A 14291-nucleotide genomic window follows, 5' to 3' on the forward strand; every position below is an offset into this window, starting at 1 on the left:
TAACTATAAATTCTATTCTATTTAAAATGAGCAGAACTGTAGCTAAAAGGCCCGGCTCATTGGAGTCCACAGTAGTTACAGTTTCTATCACACGTGTCAAACTCAAGGCCCGCGGGCCAGATCCGGCCCTCTGTAACATCTCATCCGGCCCTCTAGTCTGGTTCAGATCGAGTCTCTGATTCTTATTTTGCTTAAACAAACTGAAGTTTTCTCTGACAGTGACTTAGAAGCCAACAATATATAGTTTTAATTTCTGCATGATCAGGTTTTTGTCTGTTTTAATGTTAAAAACTTCATTTAAAAGCTGAGTGAGGCGTAAGAAATGACTGCTAATGATGAAGTTTGATCTTTTTGTCTGTGTTCATTAAAGTCTGTTTGCTCTAAATTCTGTATAATCTGTAACTGGGAAAAGATATTTATATATGAATGATTTGACATATTACATCTAAAACCAAGGTTAATTTTGGCCCCCTTGCATTTGACACCCCTGGTTTATATATTCGTGGTGCTAAAGCAAAGTGAGAAACCTCCACAGGTTCTTGGATATTTACATATTTACTTGTAAATAAGTAGCCTGTGTATTAAAGGTTAGCATAACTTCCTTCGATGTAGCTTGAAGAACTTAACGAGTGCACCGTCTGACTGTGATCATCTCTGTGTCAGCAGAACGTGATGCTTCTCGGGGACTTTAATGCCGACTGTGGCTACCTCGCCAAGAAGAACAGGAAGAAAGTGCGCCTGATCACGGACGCCAGTCTCTATTGGCTCATACCGGAGAACAGTGACACCACCGTCAGAGCGAGCACTTCCTGCGTCTACGACAGGTGAGTGGACCTCAAACACGTGACTCCAGCAAACGATCACAGTCTGGGAGCTTGTGAAGGAACTCAAAGGGTCTTTCTGAGAGGAATGCAGGTCTTTAATTGTTATTTATAATTCCATATATATTAAAAATAACTTACTCGTATTTGAACTATTTTCAACCAGGTGAAGCGCTGATTTCATAACAATGACTCTATATTTGGTTTTGTTTTGTTTCATGACGAAGGTGGGAATCGTTCGCACTCGCCGCACATTTAGGAATCATTCAGGTCAAAAAGAAACAAGTCTGTCTCTCTCTCACACACACACACAGACGGGCTTCCTGTTTTCTGCTGCCTACCTTTCTCTGAGAACACACACTCCTTCATGGCCCGGTCGCAGTCAGAGTGTGTGAGCCCGGCTGACCTGAGGAAGAGGAGTCCGGGTGGACATCGCCTGGCGCCCGAGGAGGACGAGCAGGAAGCTGTCAGCTGTGGGAACAAAACGTGCTCCGGTTGGTTTTCATTCATCCCATCATCACGAGTTTCTCCGACTGCGACTTACATGAACGTAATAGCGTGAACGCTGACTCGGCGTTTTCCTGTCTGAACGTCTTTTTTAACTACTTCTGCAAACTTAGTGCTTTTATTTAACCATTCATGTACCAAAATGTTCGGCTCATTCAGGAGGCGGACGCTCTGACGTTTGGATTTTTTAACTTTTATACTTTTCGAGATATTTAACTTCATTTATGAATATTCTCCGCATGATTGATTCACTTCCTTCAAAAACAAATCTGCCTCAGCTACTGGTTCTGTTTTAGCCCTTTTAGCTTTTAGATACAGTTTTATTAATTTTAGCTGCTATAACATTTAATTATTGTTACTGTTTAGCTAATGTTTTGTTTATTCAAGCTTTAGCTCATTTTAGCTATCATTCTGCGCCTTTATGAGTTTACTTTCTGTTCTGCTGCTTTTAGCTTTTAGCTACTAATCTGCTGCTGTAACATTTATACACTGTTCAGATTTTGCTAATTTCATCTTTAGCATTTGTTCTGCTCATTTCAGCTACTGTTCTGCTACGTTTAGCTACTATACTGCTGCTTTGACATTGACACAATCTTAAGTTTTAAATGACTGCTTTGCTCATTTTAGCTACTAGTGTTTAGCTACTGTTCTGCTTGTAGCTTGGGCTCCGCTATTTTAGTGGCTGTTTTGCTCCTTTTAGCTTTAAGCTGTTCTCCTGCTTCTTTTAGCTACTGCTCTGCTGCTACAGCTCCTCTTCAGCTTCTTCGGTGCTCATCGTCACACAGAAGAGGCTGCTTCTCCGGTTTATACGGAAAATATAAAAACTAGTTCATTAAATGACTAATTTGTTATAAAAACAGACGAGTCACGAAGAAAAATAAAAACATACCAAGCTCTAGAAAGGCTCCAGTTTCAGCGTTTAAACGGTTCAGATTCCTTCAGAAACGTCTTGATAAAATCTCCCAACAGCTTTTTGAACTCGGTAACAGTCTGACAGAAGTTCCTTTTCTCTTACAGAACGCTGTCGAAGTGTTTTTTTCTTAAAAAGTAAACAATGAGGAAGAGAAAAAGTCCAAACGCTGCTCTTTCTGATACAAAACAAAACTAAGAGGGTCACATAAACAGAAATGTGTCCACAGAGCATGTGTGACTGAAAAGCACATTTTACTTTTATTTTGAAAAGAAAAAAATCAGGATCTTCAGGGAACTCCTGAGGGACAAACACAGGATAAAAATTATCGTTTTCAAAGTCTAAATGTAAAAATAAGTCTTTGTTAAGAGGGGAAATCTAAAATTAATGTCGTTCTGAGAGTGAGAACTTGTTCCTCCAGCGGTCTCACACACAGTTCCTCATTGTCTGGCCTTGTGACTGAAAGTTTCCCCCTTCAACACCAGCGTTTCTCTCAGAAAATGGAGACAAAAACTAAAAATGTGTCTCCTGAAAGATGAAATGACTCACGACAGAGATTTAAATCCAGTAAAAAGGAATACTGACAAGAACAACCTGAGGTCCGGGCTGTGAGAATCACATAGCAAAACAAAAAAGTAAAGCTGAATTTAAAGCCTCACCTGGATCTTTGTCAGTTGATGTCCGTTGCGAAGGAGGTGAGGACAGGTGGGCGGAGCCTGCAGTGATTTCCCTAAACAAACACAAAAAGAGCACCTGCGATTCAAATACACACCAAACCAAAGCCTGGGGGGGAATAAAAAAAACAAAAACATTTCCCTACATTTGAATACAGCAAAACTGAGCTCCTCTGAATCTGAAAAACAACAAAAAATAAAATAAGAAACAGTCGTTTATCTCACAGCTGTGGGGAAAACGAGGTTACTGATTTAAAAATAAAAAAAACACTTTTTAAGCTTTTTAGGCATTTACAGTAAATAAGCGGTGGTTAAACTGGTTTCATTTTAACTGATGAGCTGATTCAGGAGCAGAGGATGCTGCCCTCTTGTGGAAAAAAATAGAAGTCTTATTTAAAAAAAAAACATTTAAAAAACATTGTCACCCTGCAGAGGAAGTTCTCTGATTCGTGTGCTGATTCATGGTTTGGGTTGCAATTTAATTCACTTCTTCTTTTACTAATAAACCATCTAGATGTCCCTTATTAATCCAACCAAAAGTGGAGTTTTGCTGTTCACCTCTAAAGCCTGCAGGTCAAAGGTCAGCAAGATGTTTGGACCGCTAAGAGGCATTTATATGAAGGCTTATTAGAGTGTTTAAAGAGAATAATTCAAAAATGAAAGGCTCACCGTCTTTTATAAGTGAGTTTTATGCTGAGATCATCTTATGTTTGGGAAGGCCACTTTGATCAAACTCAAGAGGATGTGTTGGGGATGACTCTCAGCTACTACCACATCAAAATGGACTCATTTAAAGCTGTTTTTTGTGTTCAACTGACGAGCTGCAGTGGCCATCTTTAATTGGATCAGCTGTAAATGTACCCTTAATGATGACTTTCTGAGAGTTTCTTTGAAATGCATACCAATGGGAGATATTTTGCAAACAGACAAACAGACAATGCTAAAGTTTAAAGCTAATTTCTTTACGCTTCGGTTAGCAGTTGGGTATAACTCTCAGCTACAATCACACCGAATTTTAGAAAGATATCCTTAAAATTGGCTGAATTACAGCCATTTCCGTGTTTAGTTGTTAGTTCGCTGTGGCGGCCATCTTGAATTGGGTCAAACAGGATCTGCCCCAGCTACTACCACATCAAATTTTAGCCCAATATCTGTAAGTAATTACTGAGTTGTACCCCTTTTTGTGTTGGCTGTGGCGGCCATATTCAATCGAGTAGATTCTAAAAGTTAATCACTTGTAGTTGTGCATTCAGTAATTACTTCCTGAAGGTTTGGTTAAAATCCGTCCACCGGTTTGTGAAATATGTAGCTAAAGATTGTCGGCGAATGACAATGTTGGCGTCCATATTGTCCATTTCTTTTCGCTGATAAATTCATAAAAAGTGGGATAATTTTAGCTCTCCTTGTTTTTATTCGAAACAAACCTTTAAAACCTTTAAATGCGGGCGTCAACATGGTCGGAGCTCTGCGGTGAGGCTCGTTAGCTGTCGCCGGGCTAGCATCCATCCATCCATCCATCCATCCGCCGCGGGCCCTCCGAGGCTCCTCCCATTGGCTGCACCTGCTGGACGCGCGCGCCAATCACGCGCCGCGACCGTTGCTCCCCAAGATGGCGGCTTCCAGAGCGCCGCTCCGCACATCTCCACGGCTGAAAGTGACACATATTCGTCTCCGAACCGCTTAAAAAAAAAAAAAAGGGTAGGTGAAAACAATCACCGCGGCCGGTTGAAGCGAGGCGAGGCTGAGCTGCTGAAACACGGAAGCTGCTTATTTATTATTTTTATTTTATTTACCGCCAGCCGCCCCGATCCTCACCCCCCTTCTTTGTGGCTTCATGGTCCGAGGAGCCCCCGGGCGGGTGTCGGTCTGTTCTACCCGAGTATGGCCGCCGACAACAGGATCAATTTCTGGAGGAGAAACGCTAAGGTTCCCGGAAGGTTGGTTCTTAATTATTATTATGATAATTATCATTAATGTGGGGACTTTCAGACCAAACTACCGCAGTGTTGCCGAAGTGGCTGATGGTCAGTGTAGTTCGTTTTTATCAAGATAACCAACGGAAATAGCTGCTGAAGCGTCCGACTTTTTAACTGTTTGCGTTGTTTCTGAGTCGTCCGTGGACCGCAGAGGCGTAAATTTAAACTGTCTGGCGAGTTTAAAACAGCACATTGTCGTTTTTTTTTCTTTAAATATATCAATTTTTCACAGGTCGCCTTTGTGTTAAAATAAAGGAAGCGGACCAACATGCCTCTGCGGTGTCACCTGTCACCAGCCGCCGTGACAGGTGAAGGTGAAGGCGTGCTTGTCTGTTAGCGAAATATCTCACCAACCAGTGGACTGTTTTTAACGAAACATCCGGGTAATAACAACCGCTGGGTGAGCGTCTACGGCTGATTAACTCTTTGGAGTCAGCCCGATTCAAGATGGCTGCCGCAGCTACTTGTACTGATAAAGCACACAAAAATGGCTCCAGCTCGGTCAGTTTTCCAGCTGCTGAGCTGAAATTTGTGGAGGTAGTAGCTGAGACCGACCCCCAACACATATTATGAGCTCTAACAGATTGTGTCACATCTTCAATTAAAATTTGGCCATTAACTATTCCGAGCCACTTCTGTCTGTTAGCGAAATATCTCATGAACCACTTGATGGATGTCAACGAATCTTTCAGGAAATAATCATTGGATGTACATCTACAGCTGATTAACTTTAGGAGGCGACCCAATTAAAGATGGCCTCCACAGCTAAGTCACCTTAGAAAACATGTAAATGGTCGTAATTCAGTCGGTTTTACAGATATTGTGCTAGAATTCGGTGTGAAAGTAGCTGAGAGTCCTTCACACGACATCATCCCCATTCTCAAGATCTTTGCGTGAAACAAATGCTGGAGTCAGCCGTGTTTGTTAGCAAAATATCTCGATCATTAGATGTTCGTCTTTAACTGATTCACTTTAGGAGGCAACGCAGTTGAAGATGGCGTCCGCAGCCGTCTGATAACTCAAAACTGGCTTTAATTCAGTCAGTTTCACAGATGTTGTGGCGTCAGATTACTCCTCTATGAAACTTTAATTAAATGGTTTATAAGATATTTTTAGATGCCAAAGATATGTACGTGTTGGGGATGACTCTCAGCTACTACCACACAAAATCTTAGTTCAGTATCGATAAATCTGACTCGGATGTAGACGTTTGTTTTGCTAAGGTGGCCATCTTGAATGGGGATGGCTCAAAAACCTCTTTTTCACAGCATCATAACGGCTAAACTGTGACACAAAAATGGGTCAAAGCGAAGATGAAGTGCTTTTGTTTTTAAGAGTTCTCCAAAAACATATTTGACCTTAAAGTTTGAGACTAAAATGGACTAAAATAGACTTGCACATCAACCCCACAGGTTTTACGTTTTTAATGTTGGAGCATCAGTGGCGAGCCCCTGCAGAAGTCAGAAAGCCGTCGGACCCCGTCGGTTTGTGCTCGCTTGTTTTTTGACGTTGCCGTCAGACGGTGGAGCAGGAAAAACAGGAGCTTGAGAAATCTGAGAGCCGAGGATCTCCGAGGAGAGGGAGTGGCCGTCTTTTGTCGCCCACGAGGATCTGTGCGAACCCGCCGAGGGTGGACGCTGGAAACGCGTTTGAACAGGAAGCCGAGGGCTGTGACCGTCCTTGAGCTGCTCCTGATAAAAAGGACGGTGAACACGAGACAGATAAGCGGCGTCTCAGGCGCACAAGGAGCTCTCTGTTGTTTCACGAGAAAAGGCAGGAATCAGACACCAGCTGGATTTTAATTCTCACGTCTGAGATTTACACAAAAACCTTCCAGTTAAAGCTACTTCTGTAAACTTAATCAAACATAAAGGTTATTCTGAACCGGTGTGGGCGATATGACAGAAGAATCCTAACTATCTATTAACTACTGATGTTCTTCAGTCGTTACCAAACAGTTCAACCAAGCTGTTTTTCTATGTAAAACACAGCTTTATTATGGAAAAAGAACCTAACTGTACCAGGAAATGTAGGTTAAATAACATTTCTGTACAAGTTTTAAAGAGTTTGTGCAATTTGTCAACTTGGATCAAATATAAAAGAGATTTAACATTTTAATTAAAAAGGTAAACAAGTTTATGAAGCGACCGAATCCGTTTGTTGTTTTCTGATGATGCGTCAGTTTGGTTGCAAGTTCACGAGCTGTTTTTGGACCCGTTTCGTTGGTCATCCGTCCATAAAACCACAGACGGATGTGAGGGGTGACCAGAGGAGTCGATTTATTCAGAAACATAAGAAACTATGAAGGCTGGAGATGTGAGGTTTGAGCCGACAGCACAGAAACGAAGACGAAGAACGAGGAAGAGTCCGTTTAAAACGAAACTCATGGCGGGTAAAATAAAGATGTGTCAGTTAGCTTGAATGGGTTTGACTTTAAAAGTTAGTTGGATTTCTGAGGAGTTTGATTAAATCCAACCAGTGGTTTATAAGATATTTTGCTAACACAGATGCTCACACAGACAGGAAACAGCGGTGAGCGATTAATAAAATACATTCACAGTTAATAAATGACAAACACTTTACTGTTTGGTGTCATATTTATTCCCCCTGTCACCAAAGGACGAATTCAAGTCTGTAAAGAAAATTATAATCAAGTTATTTGTAGAAAAGAAAGCAAATAAAATCAGATTTTCTGCTGAAACAAGGACAAATCAGACTAAAACGTGGATTATTTTCAGGTTTTTATTTCTTGTCTCTTCCTGCCGTGGGTTGGCAGAGCGCTGAGGTTTAAGACGCTCGCGTGCGTTTGACATGCTGCCCGCCGCAGGGAGGCGAAGCCCTGCGAGCCGTCCACCTGTTCGGTTCACCGCGGGAACAAAAACAGACAAATGAGTTCGGTGGAAGTAGAAAATGAGCTGTCAGTTCCTCACAACCGTGTTTATTCGCTCCGATTAAAACAGATTTACACCAAACATCAGCGAGAGCGCCTCGTGTGATTTATCGTTCTGTCAAACAGTTTAAATAAATGTAAAAGACGACTTTCTTCTTTGCTTATTAAAACACTAAACCTGTGTTTCTTGTGCTTTAAATCAAACATTTACTGATTTGCTTCTCATTTATAAAAGATGAGAAGGTTCTGCTTTGTTGTGACTTGATAAAAAGTTGGTCATTTGAAATGATCCACCTTCTGACAGGACAGGATGTGCCCTCTCCAGCTTTCCTCTGAGTAATGATTAATCACTGCTTCGTTTTCTGATAACTTTATCAAAAACAGATGTTTTTTTTCCCCACAAACATGGCTTGAATTTCCCACCGTCCTCCGCAGCGTGCAGCCAGTTTATGGAGCGCAGCACCCACCTCTCGACCCCTGTTTGCGGCGGACGTAAGTGCTCCGTGCACAGCTGGGCTGCATGACACGTGGATGCGTTTTATTTGTCTCCCCCATTTCAACCAGTTCCACGTTCCAGCTGCATGCTGCACCCCGCCTGTGCGACTGTGACCCAGTGTTTGTCGGAGCGTTTCCGCTTAAAAATGCCCTCAGCTTTTCGTCTCTCCTCGTTCACCCCGCAGGTACCCAAAAGACACGAAACCAAAGTTCAACAGCGTCAAATCCAAGAAGCCCTGCAGCTTCCACGAGTTCGCCAGCAGCACCAACGACGCCTGGGACATCGACGACGACGAGGAGGACGAAGACTTCCGCAGGACTCCCTTCCCAGCTCCGTTTGCGCCGCCGGGCCAGGACTCTGCGCCGAACCAGGTAGCAACGGGACGCCACCTTCAGGTACGAGCTGCTCCGAAGCCAGAAGAGGAATTCTCACCTGTGTGGTTTATTTAGCGGCTGCAGCTTCAGGTGGGTGACGCCGCAGGTCTGAAACCGCCCAGACCAGAGGCCCGGAACGTCCAGGACGACGACGGCACGGAGCGCGAGCCGGTCAACGGCAAAATCGTGAAGTCTAACAGCGAGGCAGACCTCAAGACGTCCTCAGGTACGTTCCAGCAGCTTCATCGGGACTCGGTGAGGAGGGGTTTACGTGCTGGGATTGTATCAGACTTTAAACAGGTTCCTGACAGCACAGCTCGCAGTTTTTAATCACACAAACAATCATTTATCATTCAAGTGAGGATTTTTTTCCCTCTTATAATAATTATTACTTTGTTTATGACAGCATATGCATTAATTCAGATAAAAATGTTAGTTTTAGATTCCTGTTTTGTTCATAAACGCGTCCTAAAAGCATTTTTAAGAACCAAATCAATATTTTTGACATTTTATGTGACTAATGACAGATTTATAGGCCTGCTGGATAAAAAAAATCTGAATTAAAGAAACTGCTACACACGCCACTGAAAAGGCGGGCGATCACGTCTGTTGTGTTAGCAAAATATCACATGAACCGAAAGACGCACGTCTACAGCTGAATAACTGTCGGAGTCGATTCAAGATGGCCGCCACAGCTGACCCAAAAAGGGCTACGACTCAGTCGGTTTGACAGATATCGAGCTGAACTTTAGGGTGGTAGTAGCTAAGAGTCGTTATTCAGGATTTAACCGAAACGACTTCAGCTCCGTCACCACGAGACGATCCCAGTCTGAAACTCCGTGAAAGGCGGAGGGCGATAAGCATTTCCTTTTAAGGAATGTTTGGAAAAATAAACTTCCTTCCATAAAAGCTGCGACACGTTCCCTTAAAGCTGTAAAAGCTGTCAGGACAATTTTTTGTGTATCATCTATGATTAAAAATAAGCATCATTCAAAGAAACTTTGGCCTTAGCTTTTCTTGTATGTATTTTTTGTTGTTTATCTATATTTTTAACTCGAACATAACCCTGATTTGTGGCCTGTTAGCAGGTATTCTTTAAACATGGAAAAGACACAGCCTGAGGCATATTTAGCTGTTTTATTTGCAGTTATTGTATGTTTTCTGCTGATCCTGGGCAGATATGAAGAGTCGTGTTAGTCAGCCGGCTCTTTAGGGTTTCTAGCTTCTCGTACGGAGGTCCATCTGTCTCATGAATAGTTTTGATATTCAACAAACACCTGGACGTCTGCTCAGAAGTCACCTGCTGAATATTCAGGTTGTTAATTCATCCTTTGAGCTGTAGAAACAAAGTCCCGACACAGGTCAGCCAAAACCCAGCGATGAGCAGTGAAGTCTGTAGATATTCATTTTTAGTATTTTTAATCAGCATGTAGCAGAACAAGTACATGGAGTTTATTTAAATTAGAAGTATTTAACTTAGAAAAAGCAGAAAATAAATCGTATGATTGTGTTTTTAAAGCATTTCAAAGCTGCCATAACGTCTGGATTTGGTTTTAAAGTCTTCACCGGATGTTTTTTCCTGTCTGCTCTGGCTTCTTCTCGTCAGTTCGCTCCTCGCTGCAGAAGCAGCAGTCCCTCCCCGTTCGACCCGTCATCCCACTGGTGGCTCGGATCTCGGACCAGAACGCTTCGGGGGCTCCCCCCATGACGGTGCGCGAGAAAAGCCGCCTGGACAAATTCAAGCAGCTGCTGGCCAGCCCCAACACGGACCTAGGTACCGCAGGGAAAACTGCTTCTTGCTCCGTTTGAATTTTTATTTCCTAGAAAACGAGTTCAGACCAGTGAGCATTATCGTATATTTTCTATAAGATATAACATATATAGTAAAGAGATTAAGTTATCAGTGGTTCCTAATTATCTCCTGCAATCAAGGAAAACTGCAGAATATTTCTGAATGTTGACGCCGTTTGGTTCTGTCTGTTACAGAAGAACTCCGGAAGCACAGCTGGTCGGGAATACCGAGGGAAGTGCGCCCGATCACCTGGAGGCTTCTCTCTGTAAGACTCGCTGCCTTCTCGCGGTTTTTTCGTTTTGGCTTCTTTAAACGAGGCGGCGCCCGGCAGCCCGAGCTCCAGTTTGACTCTGTTTAAGGTTAAAGGTCACAGCAGCCACATCTCGACCGGCCGGCCCGTTCTGTTCCTCAGAAACTGTTCGCTTAATGATCTCCTGTTTGGATTTCCTTCAGCTGACGTTCGGCTGCTTTAACCCTTCAAATATCAAACAGTTCAGCTCATTTAAAGATGGATGCTGAGACTTTTGGTTTTTGTAATATTTTACTTTATTTAAAAGAAACCTCACTGAAATACATCAAGATACAGGACCTTCAGATTCTTACAGAAAAAAAACTTATTTTCTTTGAAAGGTAGCTACTTAGCCACTGTTTGGATCATTTTAGCTGTTGTTTTACTAAACTGAGCTGAACTTTTCTAATTTTAGTTTTAGCATCTGACTTGCTAGTTTTACACACTGTTCAGCTAATTTTAACATCATCACTGATTTTTAAAATCTGTTCTGCTCATTTTAGCTACTGCTTCTGCTGCCTTTAGCTACTTTTCTGATCATTTTAGCTACTGCTCTACTGCCTTTAGCTCCTGTTCTGCTGCTTTTAGCTACTGTTCTGCTTTAGTCTCTGTTCTGCTCATTTTAGCTCCTGTTCTGCTTCCTTTAGCTTTTGCTCTGCCCATTTTAGCTCCTGTTCTGCTTCCTTTAGCTTTTGCTCTGCCCATTTTAGCTCCTGTTCTGCTGCCTTTAGCTCCTTTTCTGATCATTTTAGCTACTGCTCCTGCTGCCTTTAGCTCCTTTTCTGATCATTTTAGCTCCTGCTCCTGCTGCCTTTAGCTCCTGTTCTGCTGCTTTTAGCTACTGTTCTGCTCATTTTAGCTCGTGTTCTGCTTCCTTTAGCTCCTGTTTTGCTCATTTTAGTTCCTGTTCTGCTGCCTTTAGCTTTTGCTCTGCCCATTTTAGCTCCTGTTCTGCTTCCTTTAGCTCCTGTTCTGCTCATTTTAGCTCCTGTTCTACTCATTTTAGCTCCTGTTCTGCTCATTTCAGCTCCTGTTCTGCTCATTTTAGCTCCTGTTCTGCTTCCTTTAGCTCCTGTTCTGCTCATTTTAGCTCATGTTCTGCTCATTTCAGCTCCTATTCTGCTTCCTTCAGCTCCTGTTCTGCTCATTTTAGCTCCTGTTCTGCTGTTTTAACAGCTCAGTTTCGGTTCCTTCTTGTCGGCGTGTCTGCAGTTAGAAGAACGGTTCTGTTCTGCGTTCTGACCCGCCTCCTGTCTCTCGCAGGGCTACCTGCCGGCCAACAAGGAGCGCAGAGAGCTGGTTCTGAAAAGAAAGCGGGAGGAGTACTTCGGGTTCATAGAGCAGTATTATCACTCCAGAACCGACGAGCACCACAAAGACACGTACAGACAGGTACGGCCTCACCTGCTGGGCCAGAAAACACCTTTTTTTTAAAAATTTCATAACGTCAAACTGTCGATCTGAGTCCCGCTGTTTGCTTTCGTCAGATCCACATCGACATTCCCAGAACCAACCCTCTTATCCCGTTGTTCCAGCAGCCGGCAGTCCAAGAGGTGAGATCTGATGAACGAGTGAATGACGAACATCTGAAACAACTTGACCAGAGGAGTTTTGTTCGTGGACAGGAACAGCACGAAAACGGCTGCAGCTCATTTAATTTAAGAGGCACTGAGGTCAAATCTGGAGTGGTAGTAGCTGAGAGTCATTCGTAGCACGAGCTCCAAGCTTGACGTCTCGCTGAGTTGTACAAGTCTAAAACGCTGGCATGAAAGGCGGCGGTGTCGCAGAAATGATTATAAACAGAGGAAACCTTTTTATTTAATATTCGTTTCTCTGATTGGCTCGTTTACCTTCCCGGCTTCTGGAGGAGTAATTAGTCGAGTCAGTCTGGGAAAACCCTAAAAACCGGAATAATCGTCTCGATTTGGGACACGTCTCACGTTGAGATTTGCTTCAGAAGTAACAGTTCAGACTGCGAGGGAAGAAACGAGAAGAAGAGGAAGTTCAGCAGAGATCGCTCTGTTCCTCAAATGGATTTCGTTTTCCTTTTTTGTGGCTTTTCAGAAAAACACAAAGACTTTGTGTGAAGAAGCTGGACGGTGATCAACGTGTCGCAACAACAAACTGATTTCAGCCTTCATTTAGCACTAAAGATAACAGATATTATTGGACTTATTAGTAAATATTTACAGTTTGATAAACATTCATGTAATCTGTGATTTTTGTCTCGTTTTAACCTAAAAATCTGATTTTATTCAATCACAAGCTAATACAGAGAAAAGGTGCAGCTAAGGGAAGATTAGTGCAGAAGTCAGATTTTACCTGCAAGAAAAAAAAGCTTTAGTTATTTACAGAATAAGTGTTAATATTGTAAATGAGGGTGAAATATTGAGCAAACAACCAGTTTATTATTTGGTAACAAACTCCCAGTAGAAGAATAAGTTACTTTTCTTTTCTTTCTACAACTACAAACTCAAATTTGATTGATTTGTTGAGAAGTGAGCAAGTGTGCAAAAATAATAAGTCTGTCTTTTAGTAATTTAGTTTAACATTTGTTGTTTTACGCTTTTAAAAGTTGGAATCCAGTAGTTTTGATTAAACAAAGACACAATGTCCCAAAAAGCAAACCAGAGGTTGGTTATTCAAGTCGCCTGTTTTGGTTTCTCCTCAGGTGTTTGAGCGGATTCTGTTCATCTGGGCCATCCGTCATCCAGCCAGCGGTTACGTCCAGGGCATCAACGACCTGGTCACGCCCTTTTTTGTCGTCTTCCTGTCGGAGTTCGTCAGTAAGTAAACTCTGTTTGTTGCTTCTCTCTGTGCCGTTTGTCCGGGGTAAAGGATTGCGTAGCTGTAATTTAAAATGTCACGACAAGTGCTGGGAAGGTTTTAAATGTGGCGCCTGTCGTCGCAGCGGAGGACGTGGAGAACTTCGAGGTGGCGGCGCTGCCTCTGGAGACCCAGAGGAACATCGAGGCCGACAGCTTCTGGTGCATGAGCAAACTGCTCGACGGCATCCAGGTTCGGTGGCACATTATCAGCCTGTAAATGAGTGTTGGGGTGTGTTTAACGAAACGGTTTCCCTTTTCAGGACAACTACACCTTCGCCCAGCCTGGGATCCAGAACAAAGTGAAGGCCTTGGAGGAGCTGGTCGGCCGGATAGACGGTGAGCAGACCAACCTGAAGCCGACCGCGGCTCTGCGGTTTGTTCAGAACCAAACACGGAAACTTAAATCTGTTTGTTTCCTTCAGGCGACATTCACAACCATTTCAAGAGGTACGAGGTGGAGTACCTGCAGTTTGCCTTCCGGTGGATGAACAACCTTCTGATGAGGGAGCTGCCGCTTCGATGCACCATCCGTCTGTGGGACACCTACCAGGTGGCTGTTCCTCCAGCTGTTACAGATGTTTGGCTGTTCCTGCAGCTGTGTTACAGATGTTTGGCTGTTCCTGCAGCTGTGTTACAGATGTTTGGCTGTTCCTCCAGCTGTTACAGATGTTTGGCTGTTCCTGCAGCTGTGTTACAGATGTTTGGCTGTTCCTGCAGCTGTTACAGATGTTTGG

The 14291-nt window shown here is 43.1% G+C and overlaps 1 protein-coding gene and 1 long non-coding RNA gene across 6 annotated transcripts in view; one reads left to right on the forward strand and one right to left on the reverse strand.

Annotated features, from left to right (window-relative positions):
- Positions 1-579: 579 nt before the first annotated feature.
- Positions 580-4411, reverse strand: LOC119617299. Of its 2 annotated transcripts, none has more exons than XR_005233538.1 (4): positions 4337-4411; positions 3059-3091; positions 2898-2968; positions 580-1292 (listed from the first exon to the last, which is right to left on the reverse strand). It is a non-coding gene; the product is annotated as an uncharacterized LOC119617299 (long non-coding RNA). The 2 variants fall into 2 exon arrangements; XR_005233537.1 differs by having other exon boundaries at positions 2218-2968.
- Positions 4412-4470: 59 nt separating this feature from the next.
- The window catches only part of tbc1d22b (TBC1 domain family, member 22B), a 14107-nt gene continuing 4286 nt past the window's right edge, over positions 4471-14291 (forward strand). The window contains exons 1-13 of one of the 4 annotated variants that reach the window (XM_017438364.3): positions 4471-4610; positions 4712-4849; positions 8214-8270; positions 8459-8645; positions 8724-8874; positions 10255-10422; positions 10635-10705; positions 11993-12121; positions 12217-12282; positions 13401-13515; positions 13641-13747; positions 13818-13893; positions 13980-14107. In XM_017438364.3, the coding sequence (XP_017293853.1) occupies positions 4794-4849; positions 8214-8270; positions 8459-8645; positions 8724-8874; positions 10255-10422; positions 10635-10705; positions 11993-12121; positions 12217-12282; positions 13401-13515; positions 13641-13747; positions 13818-13893; positions 13980-14107 (1311 nt within the window). In that variant the 5' untranslated portion in view covers positions 4471-4610; positions 4712-4793. The other 3 variants (XM_017438365.3, XM_037977197.1, XM_037977196.1) reach the window with 3 other exon arrangements.

Source organism: Kryptolebias marmoratus, linkage group LG8 (assembly GCF_001649575.2).
Source record: "Kryptolebias marmoratus isolate JLee-2015 linkage group LG8, ASM164957v2, whole genome shotgun sequence".
Lineage (NCBI taxonomy): Eukaryota > Metazoa > Chordata > Actinopteri > Cyprinodontiformes > Rivulidae > Kryptolebias > Kryptolebias marmoratus.